This window comes from Physeter macrocephalus, chromosome 4 (assembly GCF_002837175.3).
Source record: "Physeter macrocephalus isolate SW-GA chromosome 4, ASM283717v5, whole genome shotgun sequence".
In the NCBI taxonomy this organism is placed as follows: Eukaryota; Metazoa; Chordata; class Mammalia; order Artiodactyla; family Physeteridae; genus Physeter; species Physeter macrocephalus.
In genome coordinates, this window is record NC_041217.1 from 95793591 (window position 1) to 95812531 (window position 18941).

At 33.3% G+C, this 18941-nt stretch overlaps 1 protein-coding gene across 1 annotated transcript in view; it reads right to left on the reverse strand.

The window, feature by feature from the left end:
• Positions 1-6702: 6702 nt before the first annotated feature.
• The window catches only part of AGL (amylo-alpha-1,6-glucosidase and 4-alpha-glucanotransferase), a 77345-nt gene continuing 65106 nt past the window's right edge, over positions 6703-18941 (reverse strand). Inside the window, 6 exon segments of the mRNA XM_028489087.2 lie at positions 6703-9226; positions 14057-14190; positions 14295-14382; positions 15924-16021; positions 17457-17668; positions 18519-18631. Coding sequence (XP_028344888.1) covers positions 9109-9226; positions 14057-14190; positions 14295-14382; positions 15924-16021; positions 17457-17668; positions 18519-18631 — 763 coding nt within the window. The 3' untranslated portion in view covers positions 6703-9108.

An 18941-nucleotide genomic window follows, 5' to 3' on the forward strand; every position in this document is an offset into this window, starting at 1 on the left:
GTCCCCTGCATCAGCAGGCGGACTCTCAACCACTGCGCCACCAGGGAAGCCCAGATTCAGATATCTTTTAACTTTTAAACATCACATAATTAAATAGGACTAATCCAGCTCAAGATTCAACTTGAGAATTTAAGTTTGGATTTCCTGACTCTATTTTTTTTTTTTTTGAACAGCTTCTAGGGTGTTTGTTTCTGCTCTTATTGACTAATTTTTTTTTAATCAGGTTTTGACTTTATTGATTACCTTTGAACTATTTGGTTATTGCCTTCGGGATTTTTAATTTCCCATTTGTAATCAAACTGTTCTGTAATCACATCTGGCTCTTGACTGACTTTTCCCTTTTTTGAAGGTTCTTCTGAGAAGAACAGTCATCTCTCTCCCTCTCCCCACCATATAATAATTTTTTTATTGTTGAGAATTTTAAATTGAGATATAATTGACATATAACATTATATTCGTTTCAGATGTACAACATGATTCGATATTTGTATATATTGTGAAATGACCACCACAACAAGACTAGGTAACATTCGTCACTATAGTTAACAAATTTTTTTTTCTTGTGATGAGAACTTTTAAGATCTATTCTCTTAGCAACTTTCAGGTATGTAGTACAGTATTCCTAACTATAGTTGCCATGCTGTACATTATATGCCCATGACTTTGCTATTTTAAAACCGGAAGTTTGTACCTTTTGACTGCTTTCACCCATTTTACTCACCCCCACCCTCTTCTTACTGCGGGAATTATTACAACCCGAAGAGGAGATATGGAGTGAAATAAACTACCAAGGGTAAAACATCTATTCCAGGTATCTTTACTGGTATAGCCTGACTTTATTTAATGATAATGAAGATTGTATTATATATAGTACCATGGGATAATTTTCCTGTATCTATGGTATGAAAGTTTAGAGAAAACTGTTAAAACCCACAATTGTAACAAGCCTTGAAATATGTATAGTTGGAACACCAAAAATCATTTTGGTTCAATAACTTAGGATCAGAATACACAGGCTTTAATGATTGAAATAAATAGTTGACATATTTACCTGACATAATTGTGACTACTTAAGCTGTTTTAGAATGTTTTGGGCTGAAGGTTTTTTTTTTTCCTATAGGGACAATGGGAATATTAAAAGATTATTAGAAAATGAAATTGCTTCACACAAATAAAATTTCTAGTATAAAATCTGAGAATTACAGTATTGATGGAACTTAGTCAAAATCACTCAGAGTTCTTGCAAAAGCAAAGATATTGAACCAAATAATCTGGTTGCTTTGTCACTGGAACAATTATTTTCAAAGTTTAGTCCAAGGAGTTTTAGATTTTGTAGGTATTGAACTCAAAGCTGTGCAGTTTTTTATCTGCGAATACTTCTATGAGGCCATGCAATGCTTATAGTTCCTATGGTAAGAATAAGGTACTTTCAAGGAATAAAATAAAATAGGAGAGGGGAAAAAAGGGAAAGAAAGAAAGAGGAAAAGGGAATAAGGGAAACAACAAAAAAGAGGAAGGTGAGATAAAAGGAGAGTAGGGTTTTAAAAAAACTGTTCAGCTATTCCTAAATAGGACAACGTTTTTATTTCTAAAATATATATATATGACCATTTCAACAGGATTACAAAAGACAGAAAAGAGTCAAATATAAAATAAAGCTGGAAGAAAAAAAAAGAAGAGGGAAAAACTTGTTATCCAAGTTTTAAAACAGTAGGTTATACAAAATATATATATTTAAAAATATTTATTTATTTGGCTGTGTCAGGTCTTAGTTGTGGCACGTGGGATCTTTGTTGCTGCGTGCAGGATCTTTAGTTGCAGCACGTGGGATCTAGTTCCCTGACCAGGAACCGAACCCGGCCCCCCTGCATTGGGAGTGCAGAGTCTTAGCCACTGGACCACGAGGGAAGTCCCTCATACAAAATATTCTTGAACTACCTGACTGGATAGGAAAGGAATTATGACAACCATCTGGTAAATACATTTTCGAGTTAAATTTCAATAAAATGTAGCACCTAAGAACAATTTTTGTAATTTCAAAGATGATGTTAAATTGGGGAGCATTCTCTAGCACAGCAGTCCTCAACCTTTTTGGCACCAGGGACCGGTTTTGTGGAAGACAATTTTTCCACGGACGGGGTTGTGGGGCGTGGTTTTGGGATGATTCAAGCTCATTACATTTATTGTGCACTTTATTTCTATTACTATTACATTGTAATATATAATGAAATAATTATAAAACTCACCATAATGCAGAATCAGTGGGAGTCCTGAGCTTGTTTTCACTTGCCACTTACTGATAGGGTTTTGAATGAGTCTGCAAGCAATTGATTTATTATGGTCTCTGTGCAGTCAAACCTCTCTGCTAATGATAATCTGTATTTGCAGCCGCTCCCCAGCACTAGCATCACCGCCTCAGCTCCACCTCAGATCATCAGGCATTAGATCCTTATAAGGAGCACGCAACCTAGATCCCTTGCATGTGCAGCTCACAGTAGGGTTTGTGCTCCTATGAGAATCTAATGCCGCAGCTGATCTGACAGGAGGCGGAGCTCAGGCGGTAATGAGAGTGATGGGGAGTGGCTATAAATACAGATGAAGCTTCACTTGCTCGTCTGCCGCTCACCTTCTGCTGTGCGGCCTGGTTCCTAACAGGCCACAGACCGGTACTGGTCCGTGGCCTGTAGGTTGGGGACCCCTGCTCTAACACACAGAATGTGGCCTTTCCATCATCCTGCTTACTTCTGTAAAGACAGTAGCTTGACTAGTTGTCTTGAGTTTGATGCTGTGGCTCTCACAGGCCTGTTGGATGGTTTGATGAATTTGGAAGGTGTTTGACTCCCATAAAGCTTGCTCCATTCCCAAGGACCTATGAAGCAAATCTTGCTGCAAATCTCATCAGAAAAATACTGCTGTGCAGGCTGTTTTAGTTATTTTACAGTCTTATCTTCCTAGAGCAGAATTCCTGGAATACGCTGCTATTATCTTTGCTTGGTCTCAGTATTGTTTAAATTGGGGACAGGAAATTTGTTTCAGTTTTCAATTCTGTGTCGGGTTCATGGTTATTCATTTAATTAATCTTCTTTAAAGGTGCACATATGTTATATACTTTTTATATGGACAACATATTTCAAAATAATTTTTCTCTAGGAAACCACTTGTACTTGAACATTCCTTAAGATGTTTCTAGACTGAAAACTGATAAGCCATGTCTTTAACAAGCCCAACAAACCATTACCCCTTTAATTATAAATGCTTTGCTCTTCCTTAGGTTGGGCATAAGGTAAAGTAGCCGCTGTGTTGAGAGCAGCTTTCCAACCAGTGTGGGGCCCCATGGTAAAAAGGTTCCAAGAGTGATGAGATAGTTTTCTTTAGCCGCACAGGCCAAACATCTCTGACTAGTTGTCAGTAGCCAGAAGCATCCTCCTTTCGTTTACCAAAATGCTGTTTAAATAGCTTTTTCTACATATTCCACAATATATAAAAGATTGGGAATCACTGGTTTAGGGAACTATGTTTTGTGGAAAATGGCATCTCTTAAACACTGGAATCACATGACATCTTTTAAACACTAGAATCCATTGACCCAATGGAACAATCACATTACGAGAAACACACAGAAATGAAGATCCCCTTCATTCAAAGTAACATATTTGTTTACTTCCAAGTAAGCAGAGCTGAATTCCAGTAAGTTATGTGAAGCTCTAATAGAAAGCTACTCTAGGTCTTAGAGTTAGTGCTTTGAAGTTGCTTTAAATAAAAAAGCTTATGCTTTCTAAAGACACTCAGAAACAAGGGAATTCTAAGTCTATTAAACAATTGCATTCTAGGTAATTATTCCAAACCATTTCATTTATTTTTCTGCTGAAATACATTTTTTTCCCCTTTAACCAGTGATGAGAACCACCCAAACCGAAAACAACAAATATTTGTACAAAATTCCATCTTGCCTTATTAGTAGAGACTTCAATAATAGCTATTTTGCTTCTTTAAACTTTAATGTAAGTATAAAATTATGAATTAAAAAATGTAAATATAAAATTATGAATTATAAAATTAGTTCTTATTTTAACCAAGCCATAAAATTTACAACCAATTTGAAAGATGTAAACCTTGAATTCTTTTTTCCTCAAGGTAAGGCTTTGGGAAGTCAAGAAGAAAAAGAATTTGGAGAAACCACTGATCAAAATAAGTGAATAGGTTATTGTACATTTGTTCACAACACCTAGGAGACAATGAATTCACATTAAGAAAATTGTATCTAAGAAATTATAGAATATTTTTTGTCATTAGATGCTAGCCTTTGTTCCTGATGACCACAGAACCAGCATATCAGCCCTGGATTGCACACTTCCGGACTTCTGTCTCATAGAGACCACTGATATGGGCTCTATTACATGCAGTCAAACTTAATCTTAACGTACTATGGGTTGCTTTCATGAATTCTTACTGCCCTGCAAGGTGGGTATTACCATCATTCTTGTTTTTACAGTTGAAAAAACAAAGACTCAGAGTGGCAAGTAATCAGCTCTGGAAAGAGCAAAAAGTTATTGTAACAAAACTGGAATGAGATTGGGGCCAAATTATAGAGCATCCCAAACGTCATCTGATCAGTGGTGGGATATAAGCAGTGTTCAAGAAAGGTTTTCCTCAGTTCTATGAGGGATGGTGTAAGTTGTGATCAATTAAGCAATCATTATGTTTGTTTAAGGACAAGACAAGAATGCAAATACAAAGCGGGGAATAGATGAGAGCCCAGGCAGGTAAAAGTGAAGCCTGCGATTCATTGAGTGTGATGTGGGAGTCAAGATGAATTATCTTTGGAGCACTTCCTTATGTTATGATTATAAGAAAAGATGTTTAGCGCTCAGTTTTGTGCTTTCAAAATATATCAGTTACAATAAATATATTAACATTGAGTGTTTGCCTAATTAAGTGCCATATTTGTTAGTAAACTTCTATAGATATAACTTGCTTCCTTTGACCAAAATTCTCATGGACCAATATGTTCCCTACTGCCTTTGAATTTTCTGTCTCACTTTGATAAGACACTTATATTTGCAAATTTATCCAAGTTGTGTAACCTAACTCATGCATTTTGAGTCTGAATATTGAGCCAGTAATATACCACTTATCCTATCAAGGCAGACTGCTGCAGATACATTTTGACCAGGGAGTCAAATGTATTATCTGACCAGGATAATAAGGGAGTATATCTAGACCCAAGCAGAATAGCATCTAAGGATTTCCATAATCATGTGGGCAACTAATAATAGCCACAGCTCGACCTGTGGATGGATGGTGGCAAGAAGCATGAAGGTGAGCACAGAAGACTTCAGTCTTGAGGATCTTTGAAAAAGGATTTGTGGTAGGAAGATCAGGGGTTGAGTTTTGGTTCAGTAATTTATCAGTTGTGTGACTTAGGGCAAGATGCTATAGTAATGTTCTCATACATAAAATGGGTATAATACTTCCAATATAAAATTGCCTGTTATATGGTAGGGGCTCATAAATGTTTGTTAAATCTGAGTTTTTTATTCTAACTGGCAAAACAAACATTAGGAAGAATTTCAGCAATCTAAAAAAATAAAAATTGAATAAATGCAGACACTCTATGTTCTTAGAAGATTAAATACTGTAAATGTCAATTCCTATCAAATTACCTTACAGTGTTAAGTATAAGTTTAGGAAAAATGGTAAGAGAATACTTTTTGGACATGGAAAAGTACTTGAGAAGAACAAATAGGTAGGTATATAAAACAAGATTCTAAAAAAGGAGTAAGGGATTAGTGAGAGAAAGACGGTGAGGAAAAGCTCTAACAAATATTAAAACAAAAATTATAATAGTTAAATGAGTGAACAGGCACAGATAACTTCAATGGTATATCCCAGAAGTATACCCTATTATTACATAAAAATTCAATAATTTAAAAAAGGAATCACTACAAATCAAATTCAATTCATGAATCTGGATATAACAATTTTGAAAAAAAAGCTAAGTAATGTCTCAACTCATACTGTATGCTGCTGTAAATAGATAAATATAAAACCAGAATATAACACAGAAACAAAAGTTTATTAAATTATTGGATCAATTAAAATTTCAATTAAATTTTGAAGAGGTAGAAGAGTTCACAAAGATAAACACTAAAAAATTTGATTAAAGGAAAATGAAAAGCTTTTGTAAGTTAAACAAAAAACCTCCAACCAATACCAGATATATTAAGAAATATATATTAGGAAAAAATTGTGTCAAAATGACAAAGTATCAGTATTACTTAATAATTCAAATCTCATACAAATGGAAAAAAAACCCAAAACTGAGCAACTTACTTGAGTTTATTATTTTGGCACATTGAGGATCTATATAAATAAGTTTGGCAAGTTTGACAAATTCACTCATACTCATGAAAGAAAGGTAAACAAAAAATTCACAGTAGTGTGAAAGATTTCAAGAAATACCTGGGGAGTGTACAGCTGCTAACAGATCAATTTGTACATCAAAAGTTAACTTTGCTCCTAATTTCAACATAGCTAATTAAATAAATTACCGAACAGCCTAAAATTCTTCTTCCTCTCTTTGTCCCCACACATCCTGCAAAAAGATAAAGCACCCAAAATAAGCAAGCCCTGAATAAATGGTAGTAGTCAGCATCAACAAATTAGTTAACTGGTAAATAATGGAATAAATGCAAAATATAGTCCTTTAGAAAAGATTTTTATTTTCTTGCCACACAGACATAAAAATGCATTTGCCTACTAGATAGAGCAGTTGAAGACATATCAGAAATGCATTGTAATTCACATAGGTTATAATGCTCATAGACAGGATGACAGGTCTCATGTTTCCTCAGTTATCTTTGAAATATATTAAATTATCACAGCATACTGGTTAAACTGGCAAACTTCTCAAGTTAAAAAGTAAGAATGATTTGAATTAATTAAGAACAAAGACACAGAACCATTCTCAATATGTAATATAATGGTACCTCGTCCAACATCACTCAGGAATGAAGTATTCTATTTAAATGTTTTTTAGTCAACATTTATCCCTCTAAAGTCTAAAACTATTATTTTAACAACCTTTGATGAAGTAATGTGTAACATGCCTCTTAAACTTTAAAATAGGCCATGCAGATTATAACAATGTTCTTTCATTAATATTCCTAGTAAGGAATATGAATCACTTAATTTTCTACTGCAACACGATATCCTAAAAATTTACTGAGGTGGATATTTGCCCTACCGTAGATAACCCAATATGGTTATGTATTTAAAATTGTCAACTTGTTATTATTTATTTATAATATATTATATTATATATAGAATACATAGAGTTAATATATATATTATATATAATATATTATAAATAAATAATATATTAGTTAATATATTCATTTACTTATTTATCACATTTAATCATCAGCCAGCCATTGCTTCTTGCTTTTATATTTAACGTATTTAATGTTGGTTTTCGGTTACTTTTCTTACCACTTTTAATATAGGAGTTAAATCAGAACAATAGAACTATGTGAATCTTTGATGACTAATGGTTCTGCCTCTCAAGGAAGGTCATTCTTTTTAACTGCACAGGTTAGAGAAGGTTATACATTGAGCAATAAAGAAGGGAAACTTGGAAATCAATGTGTTTATAGACAGTGGTCAGATTACTATCACAACGGTCATTAAATCTGTAGCATTTAATCTGCTTTAGGTTGGGAAACCAGGAACGAAGCTAGTTAAAACTAAAGGAGGGTCGAGAATGGGCATTTGGTATCTGAAGCATTTTTACTACCCAGAAGTTTTAGCTTACTTGTTTTTCTTCTTTATTTTTACTCCTTCTTCAGAGTTAAGGTGGTTGGATATGTGACCTCTAGCTGAGAAGTCTTATTGCACCATTATTTTAACTATAAATACACAACTGAATAATGATATGGATTTTTGCAACTATTTTCTTTCAACTGAAAGTATAATGATCTAATTTAAGAGCCTTCTTGAGACAAAAACAGACAGTAAAAAAAAAAATTCACCTAGAAAATAAGTACTATTAAAAAATGTCAAATCATATAAATGTTAAAAGCCTTTTTCCTTTATGACTTTTCCAGATTTAAGGTATCTTAAAATAACATGAAAAACTTTTCAAATGATTATATTGAATTCACGATAACTACTGAATTCATATCTCTACATTATGTTAAGATTGTTCTCAATGCTAAACTTGTCAACACATTTTGGTTACTAGGAAACCAGTAAAATACACTTTTACACACAAACTCAAAATAGTTATTAAGTTTTAGAAAACTAATATAGTATTTTCTTTCTTTAAAGTTCTCATAAACATGGCCAACAATTTGCATTATGAAAAGGTAAACCATCTCATAGTAGGACACTGGCACTCAAGACTAATTTTATAAAACTGTTTTTAGAAAATAAATTCCTAATGCTTTGTGGTTTTTTCATATATCCTATGCATCATTAGCACAAGTAAATTATGTTAAATATACTGTTGAAATTCATTATATTAAAAACATGTTAATATATCAGTGAAAAAAATAAAAGCACATTATAAACATCTGTGCTCCAGTTATGAACATATATTGCAGGTGGACACTTCTATGATTCAGCATTCATTTAGTATCTATTGAATGCAGTGTGGAAGGTGCTAGAAATACTATAGTAAAAGTATTAATTAACCACAGCCTATTTGGTATATATTGTTACTGAAGAAAATATATACCACCATTTAAAGATACTTTTCCATTTCTTTCATTATTACATTCTCATATTTCATTTTCACTATGTACAAATAGAAGATTACATGATTTTTTCTTTTTCAAACTCTGGATTTCAAATTATTGATTTCTAGGCATTTGAAGAATACTTCCTGAATTCAAAAGACAAACATCCTATTTAAAAAAAAAAAAGAAAAGAAAAATAAAAAGAAAAACCAATGCTTTACAGTCTTACCTAATCGGGCATCAATATTATATGAATGAGATTTTAAGAATGACTTTAGCATGTGCATATAAAGCATTTACATTACATTATTACCTTGCATTCAACAATACAATTGATTGCATAGTTAATGCAATCATATGTATCAGTCAACTATAAATCATAGAGTGTTTCAAGAATAGCAGCAATTGACCAGGCTTGTGTTTCACAGCTGAAAGGACAGTATTGGCCATTCTCGTTGGTCAGTTCTGGAAGTCCTTTCCAAGGGGATCTTAAAGAAAGAAAAGCCATTTTATGAGATATAATCAAACACATATCTTGTTGGATTAACAAAATAGGCAATACACCTGGGTGATTTTGCCTTCTCTTTTAGAAAACAATATGTACTCATTTACTACAAAATAAAACAGAATATCCTAAAGCTTCTGTATAAAGAATTTAGATTGAAATTATTCTTTGATACTCAATCTTTTGGATTTAAGACTTTCAATTATAAAGGAATCCCTTTATGTATTAAAAAGAGGAAACTACCATCCCAAGCAGATATATAAGTATAGATACAAACATCCTCTCAGGCCTAATTTTATTTCTTTTGGAGTAAGTTTATGAGACTCAAATTGTAATTATGTGACTGTATTATGTTTGATCTTGACAAAATTATAAAACGAATATGAAATGAAGAAACACTGGATTATTATTAGGAAAAGAATGGCAATTAAAAACAATCTAAATTTCTAAACTAATTTCTCATTCTCCTGAATAATAATACAGTTAGTATTTATTGTGCATTTATTATGTTCTAATACTAAGTGCTTTACATACATTATCTAATTTAATGCTCACAGCAACTCTATAAGGTAGGTATCATAACTATTCCTATCTATAGAGGAGGTAAGAGAAGTGTATGAAGGTTAATGACTCGTTCCAGATCTCACTATCAAAACACAGCATTATTAGCATATCAAATTTATTCTTCATTTTGATGTCATGTCATCCCTTAAATATGAAATGAAAATTTTAAAAAATACAGAATTCTGTAATGTTTCATTTTTTTGGTTCATTTTTAAATTTGTTTCATTATTATGCTTTGTAACTTACATATACTTTTCTGAAGATATGAAATATTTCATAATAAAAATGAAAAAGTGACTCCATTAGGTAAATATGGCAATATTTTGAATAATAATTAATAATAATATCAGGTACCATATTTCAAAAAACTGTCATAGAGAAATAGAATGAATAATAATAATAATAATTAATAGGTACCATATTTCAAAAAACTGTCATAGAGAAATAGAAAACATAGAAAACTTATTCATTTTCAAGTGTTCAAACTACTTCAGAGTTAAATGTCAGATTACTGAAGTTGGGTTCCTGAGTATCTATAATGGGCTAAATTGTGTCCCCCTCAAAATTCATATGTTGAGGTCTTAACCCTCAGTACCTCAAAATGTGAACTTATTTGGATATAGGGTTGTTTCATATGTAACTAGTTAAGGTGGATTAGGGTGGGTCCCTAATCCAATATGATTGGTGTCCTTACAAAATAAGGAAATTTGGACACAAACATGAACACAAGGAGAATGCCATGAGAAGACTGGAATTATGCTGTACAAGCCAAGGAAATACCAGAAGCTAGGAGAGAGGGCTGAAAGAGATCCTTCCCTCGTACCTTCAGACAGAAAATGGTCCTGCAAATGCCTTGATTTCAGATTTCTGGCTTCCAAAACCATAAGACAATACATTTCTGTTGTTTAAGCCACTCAGTTTGTGGTGCTTTATTACAGCAGTCCTAGCAAACTAATGTAGCACCAAAATTAAGAAACAAAACAAACTTACAGAACCATTAAATGCTGCTCATAATTGGATATGAACACAAGAATGTAGAAGATACCCATACTTGTATAAAGAAGTCCCCTTTCCCTTGTTTTCTGAAAAATTCATTCCTCAAGTCATTAGGTGGGACCAAGAAGGTCAGTAACTACAGTTGAGGAGGGAAGGAGAGAAGAGTAGCAGGAGTAGCACTGAGTAGAATGTTTGAGTCTAGGGGGTATGAGGAAGGAGTTCACAGCAAGGGTGGGGGTAGTCCAGAGCCCAAGTGGTGCAAGGAGAGCATCCATGCATAAGAGTGGCCTACATGGGGTTGTCAGGCCCAAGGAAGGTGAAGAGGGCATCTATGTCTTGTGGCACCCCAGCATGGGGTGTCAGAGCTAGAGCAGGGTGAGCTGGGTCCATGCGGTGGTGACAGCAGAGTATGGGGAGTAGGTTACTCACTGTTGGAAAAGGGAATTACAAATATGAAAAGGGAGAAAATTAAACACTAGAATTAAACAGGTGTGAATGCAGGTTTTCAGTATACTGTATAGAGATAACTACAGGGAAATATAAATATATGTGTATGTATATATATTGTATATATTTCCTAGCTCTGTCTACCGGGAAACAGAAAAGCATGAACAGAATTTCCCTCCTGCCTGAAACAATCTAAGAACGGGAAAAAGTATACGAAGCAGTAGTTTTTAAGACACTGAATATTAAGCAACAAAGAAGAATGATTCCTAAGAAATAAGAAAAAAATTGAAGTGAGTCCTATGATTACTATACCTTCCTGTCTTTAGAGAGTTTCTAGGATTTGACAAAGGGAGGGGAACCCAGGTGGAGCCTGGCAGACTCTTTGAGCTGAAGAGATGGAATTGAGAGTCCAGAAAGACCAAGACAGCTAGAATTTTCAGGTCAGAGTACTAGAGATGAGATAATTGCACAAACAGAGAACTCTGGAGACATGTAAAGGGTCCCACTCAAATATTTGCAGCATAATCATCAGCAAATACACAAGAGAAAACTAACCAAGGATGCGGAAAGAACCACCCAAAAGTATTAGATGGAGTAGTACCTGCCATTCAGAGAGGGTCAGGAACAGTGCTTATTCCCACGAGGTAGATTTGAAAACTTTGTAATTTTAGGGAAATGGGATAGAGAACTCAGATGAGTCTTGACTCATTAGTGTAGACTAATTAGTCCTGAACTAAATTCTGCTCTGGTTAGGTCCAAAAAAAGTTAAAATCAAGTCCTGAAAAGATCAGGCTGTTTCCAAATAATTTAACTGCATTCCAAACTAAAGTTCAAGAATATTTATGGAAATACAGAAAAAAATCCAACATCCAAGAAAGTAAAATTTACATCTAGCATCCAATAAAACACTAACAGGCAAAGAGTAGGATAATATTAACCATAATAAGAGAATATCATGAGTGAAACCAACCCAGAAATCAATTAGCAAACAAAGACATTAAAATAGTTACTGTAACTGTATTCCATATGTTCAAAATATTAGGCAGAGACATGAAAGATATACAAAAGACCCAAATCAAACTTCAAGAGATGAAAACTACAATGTATGAAATGAAAAATACACTGAATGAAATTAATGGCAAATTAGACATAAGGATGACAGCAGACTTTGATGACTTTGTATAAATTACTTAACTTTCTAAGCTTAATTTATAAAATGGAGACAGTAGCTCATATCTTGAGTTAGTATCTTGTCCGTGTTACATGTACTAATATATTAATCCTCAAAACAATACCAGCACATCCATTTAAGATGAGGAAACCGAGGCTCAGAGAAGTTAAGTAACTTTCCCACAGCCACATAGCTAGTAAGTGGAGATGTGAATAACAATAATAGGATGATAATAATAGTAGTAGCTATTTTATATAGTTTTTTGGATGAAATGAGTAACGTTATATGAATGCATTTAGAACAATATCTGAAGATAGTAAGTACTCAATAAATATTATTTGCTATTATTACAGGTGTTACTATTACTAGGTTAACAAGGGAAAACTAATGCTGTGGCTAGCATAACGTTTTTCGTGAAAAGAGGAAAGCAACAATGTCAAATACTATAGCCAGGTCAAAGAAGAGAACTGAAAGGAAGTAATGGGATCTGGGAACCAGAAAGGATCTTCTTGAGTGGCTTCACCACAGTGGTGAGGGCAAAACAAAAGCCAGATTGTATGTGGTGATGACTGACTGGGTGTCAGAAAAGAAAACAAAATGAGGTTAATTGTATAGAAAATGTACTGAAAAGAGAACAGAATGATAAAACAAGGCTTGAGGCAGGAACAGCATGAAGGGACTTTATTTTAGGATAGGCTGACAGATATCTCTGTAGCTTAGGAAGGAGGGAGCAAGTGTAATACCAAGAAAGGATAACTATTTGACAAGGTCATGGAACAGGTAGGAGGGATGTGATTATAGGTAAAGTAGAAGAATCATCTCTGCAGTGCAAGATACTCTTACTCCTCGTGGAAAAAAAGGAAGAAAGAGAAAAGTAATGCAAATATTGAGAAATACTTGGAGCAGTAAAGGATGGAATATAAGAATGTTCACATCACACAGACTTCAGACTTAATCTCTAGATGAGGTAGAAGTGTGGATTAGAAGGATTAGGGTTTCTGTGACTATACTTAAACTAATGAAAATAAACTTAAAATAGAGGAGATAAAACTATGTTGTTTATGCATATTTATGCATAATTATTCTGAGCAATAAGATGTACATATATCTAGGTTTAATCTAGAACTTGTGAAATTAAGATACCTTTTGACTGAGTTATATCATCTTATAAAGACACATAACTCTGATACTATTTATCTGCTAATAACTAGGACAAAGGAGGTGACAAATGGGTGTGAAATAGTCAAAACACCAACAATGATATTTTAATTATAATGAAATCATTTCTGAAGATTATTTATTGATATATCTTTAAATCAGTTAACTCAAAAGGCCCAGCCTGACTTTTAGTTTTTGTATTTATCCTGTGCTAACCATATCCAAAAATATCAGCTAAATTTTAAAAACAAAAGACTATTCCACCACATGTATAAATCATGCAATATCAAGTCTTTAAATTAAATAACAACCTAAAATAATTAAAAGAAGGTGAAAATTGCATAGAATTTGTGTTAAAGAGTAAAGCTTTCAAATTTCACATAGAATATACTGAAATGAATTCTAAGGAAATGCCATTTACTAGCTAATAAATTGACTAAACATTAATTTTGAAAATCACATGCCCTGATGACTTACCTCTCAAGATGAACATAATGTCGAGAAAGAACATTTTTAACCAAAAATATAGTCTTTGAAGTAATCTCGGGACCCATCAATTTGGAAAAATATAATTTCGCACGAAGAAAATACCCAACAGGCCACAGCCACTCCTGAAAAAGATAATTTAAAAGTGAAGGAAAAAAAAGAGCTGTGGATATCAAAAATTCTTTGAAAAATAACTTTAAAACTCAAAGAAGAAAAATTAAATTCTTACAGGTCCTTGGTGATAATTGAAACCTTTAGCAAGACTGTAGTTGTCGTTGTCTAAGGCATTGTCATAAGTTCCACAGTAAACCATATCACTGCAAAATAATTGAAATTTAGGTTAAAAAAAGATCAGGCATTACACAGAAAGCATTAGAAAAATTTCCTAATAGCAAAGGTAAGAACTAATCAAATTATTTTGTTTTCCAATCTCTAGACTAAAGCTCATCATCCATTTAACCTTAAATTAGTATATACTGAGTTGAGAATGTGTTAGGGAATGATTAAGAAACGCTTACTGCCTAATACAAAAAATAAAAAATATTCAGATATCTTGCCTTCAAGGAGGCACTAAATATTTGTTGAATTTAATTATTTCACTAGGCCTCTAATATACTTATAACAATTAAAATATACACAGAATAATGTGAATTAGTAAACATTAAAGATAAGGTTTTATTAATTATTATATATTGGAAAGGTTTGTTTTTAAACTTCTCCATGAAGTTATTTTAAAATTAAGTAAAACTGGTACATTATTAGATTACAAATAGCAACTAAATGCACACAATTTATACATACTTACAAATTAAACTTACAAACACTGCAACATTTAATACAAGACAGTTATCTACACTTGTTTAATTAAATTATTACTTTTTTTTTCTTTTAGTGAGATAGATAGAACTTGCAACGAGTAAGTTTTACTGTGGGTTTTAGTTTTTGACCAGTGGTTCTTAACACCTCTGAAAATACTGAGAATACTTCAGAATGCAGATAAGTATACACATATAAAATTTTGCATCTCAAGACTGAAATGAGTACACAATAAGTCAGGAAAAATCTACAAAGGTAAGGGTACTACAAAAATCAGGATCTCTCATACATGAAAGAGAAAGCAAATTGATGATGGGTATCAAGCTTTAAAGCAAAAAAGTAGAAGAAAAACAGAAAGGTCATTAAAACTCAACAAATATTGAAAAAGAGAAGAAATACAAAATGAGCTAAACACATAATCATAAAAACAAAATTATTTATTGGTTTCAATAAAAATAGTGGTGTAATTACTTAGAGAGGATGGAAAGGGTTTGTGGCAAGGTAAGGACAGAGTTAAATCCTCATCTGTCATCACAAGCAGTAAGCAAATAATGTCTAATATTTAAAAGAATCAAGAAACAGCTGCAAACACATACCATTTAGAAATATGGAAGGAACTACTACGAGTAACAATTTAGAAAATCAAGGTTGTCTCTGGGGAGACAATACATCTATATTTCCAATGTTCATGATAATCATGTATGACTTTTACAGTCAGAAAAAGTAGGCATTAGAAAATATTCATGACATATTAGTTTATAAAATTAAAATTCTTTCATTGATTACTGAATATAGGACAAGCCAAAGGCATTTTGAACACTGATGTTTAATGAAGATACAAAATGTATTTTTAAAAATTCAGTTTGAATGCAATTTTAGAGATTTTATTGATAAGCAAAAAAATTATGGCTTGATGCAATAAAATATCCACAACATTCTTAATACTTATACTCCAACTTACTCGGGATCCAAAGCTTTCATGCCAATTGAATATAATTGTATATTAAATATAATATGAACATTCTTAATACTTATAACTTACTCTGGATCCAAAGTTTTCATGCCAAGAGGACCAAGCAATTTTTTTCCTGCAATCTCCAAAGCTTTCCATGCTTTTTCTGTAGTAAAGAGCTCAGGGGCCTAATGAGTGTTAAAAACAAATATACAAACTTTTAAAGATCACAGAAGAATTAGTGTCCACCCACTTTGGAAAACAGACTATAAACTTGGAAAATAACGAAAACTTTAAAAATACAGTGCCGGTCAGAAATCAAGTGCAGATGCCTAATCAGACCTAATCCTATCAGGCCGACTTGGAAGCGCTGATCTTGGCCTTAGAGGTTAGGAAAGCTGTTTGAGGTGCTTGTTTCCTTGTGTCACTTAAGAAAGTATACTAGCTCCAGAATGAAGCTGTCACAGCTACAGTGAAGGCAGAACACATTTACACCCAAAAATTCATTCTTTAGAAGATTTACAGTAGCTTCCTTTAAGTTCATCTGGAACTTATTTTTTGCTTTTAGGGTCATAATGTAATACAGAAGGATTTGCACTCCAATAGCATGAGTAAATTTACTTGTGATGTAGAGAAGGAGAGAAAGCATTGGTGACTAAGAATCTGCATTAATTTCATTTAATTTAATTAATTAATTTATTTATTTATTTTTTGCGGTATGTGGGCCTCTCACTGTTGTGGCCTCTCCCTTTGTGGAACACAGGCTCTGGACGCGCAGGCTCAGTGGCCATGGCTCACGGGCCTAGCCACTCCGCGGCATGTGGGATCTTCCTGGACCGGGGCACGAACCCCTGTCCCCTGCATTGGCAGGTGGACTCTCAACCACTGTGCCACCAGGGAAGCCCTGCATTAATTTTAAATGTTAAATGAAATCAAATGCACACTGAATCAAAGCTACCATTATGTACCTTAGTATTTTTTATTCTACTATAATTAATAATACTACATTTAATACTCTTTTTGACAAAGTGGCAACATCTAGGTGGGCATAGAAGAACACATACCTTCTCTATTTTACTGTAGTTTTAGACTAGGTATAGAGAAAATAAGGAGAGTCTAGAATTCTTGGCTAGACAGAACTAATTAGTGCAATACAACAAAGAAAACGGAATGTGAATTGAAGCTACCCATATTAGTTCATTAGTCCAGATGTTTCCAACTAGTGTGCTGAGGCACTGGTCATGGCACAGGTGTGCTGAAATACAGATGCCCTCTGCTTTCAAGACAGCTGGGTAGGCCCTGGGGCTAACTGAAGCAGCTGGATCTGGCAGCAACCTAATCCATTTGGGCCAGCGTGCTGTACAAATACCATTTTCTATGTGTGTTAGGGAGAAGAACTTCATTAGTCATCATCCATTATTTTCTATTTTTTGACACCAAATGTTATAGGTTAAGGGTGATATGTATAATGCTTTATTCATTAGAAAAGACCATATAAAACGAGCTGGTAAACAATGCACTTTTTAGCAATTCAATGAATTTGGAAACAAATGGGAATAAAGAACCAAATAAACCCTATCATAACATTTTTGAAATTTGAAAAGAACAGAACAAATCACTTACCACAACCATTGCTATGGTAAAATTAGGCCTGAGTTGGTAGTCACACCAAGGGCTTGAAGCTCCATAACTATCTTTGTATATGCCACGTTTATGCACCAGATTAGAATGCTTTTCATTGACATCGGAAGGGTCTTCTGACACATAAAATAACTTTTCAAAGTTATCTTGTATTTTTCTGTTCCACTCATCATATGAGACTCTCACAATTTTTCCTGAAACATTACAAAAGACTTGGTAGTTTTAGGCATTCAAAGAAACCCATACATTTAGTTACAGCTAAAGAGTAATATTTAGTCAATAAATTATCCACTTTTTAAAACTGTCAGGGCTTTTTGAAGAACACTACCCAGAAATTAAAAATTATCTTTCACTGTATTACCAAAAAAGGATTAGACTCTAACAAATGATCCCAGATCATTTGTCTTTGTTTGGATCACTCTTACATTTGATAAAATTATCTTTATTGAGCACTTGAAAGGAGGCTAGTCTGAATTGAGAGGTGCCAGAAGTATATACTGTATTTATATATATTTATATATATACTGCATTTCAAAGATATAGTACCCCCCAAAAGAATGTAAAATAGTTCATGAATAATTTCATATTGATTACATGTTGAAATAATATTTGGTATATATTGAGTTAATAAAAAAATATAATCATAATTAATTTCACCTGTCTCTTTTAACTTTTTAAAAATGTAGGTACTAGAAAATTCTAAATATGTATGTGACTTAAATTATATTTCTATTGGAAAGCACTGTTCTAGAAAAAGAGATGTAAAGATTTCATAATTGTTCACCAAAACTTGACTTGCTCACAGTCATACTGAGGAAAAAAAAGAAGTATGATGCTCTTCATATCTCAGATCAAAGTTGCTATAAAAATATGGTTAGTAATCAGGTTTGTTACATTTTTCATACTAGTAAATTAATGGTTTGTCTTTCCCCTTAATCTTAAGGGTTTTCTACTGCTAGTTCATTGAGTCACATGATGATTACATAGGTTAAGAATACAGACAGTACATTTGGAGTTTCTTTGTAAACAAAAGAAACAGCTTACCATGTCTTTTTACTGTAACTTCATGATAAGGAAAAATATTTTTTTGGGATAATTCCAGCAACCAACGAACAGCAGATTTACTCAGGCCCACAATTTCCACAGCAGACCCATCTCTAAAATTAAAAATAAATTTTACTCTGTGACAATGAGTAAATTAAGCACTATCTAAAGGGCATTCAGGGACTTCCCTGGTGGTGCGGTGGAAAGACTCCACGCCCAATGCAGGGGGCCTGGGTTCAATCCCTGGTCAGGGAACTAGATCTCACATGCATGCTGCAATGAATCAGAGTTCGCATACCACAGCTAAGGAGTCTGCGTTCCACAGCTAAGGAGCTGGCGAGCTGCAACTAAGACCCGGTGCAACCAAATAAATAAATAAATAAATAAATTTTTAAAGAAAGGGCATTCAAAAAACAGCCTTAG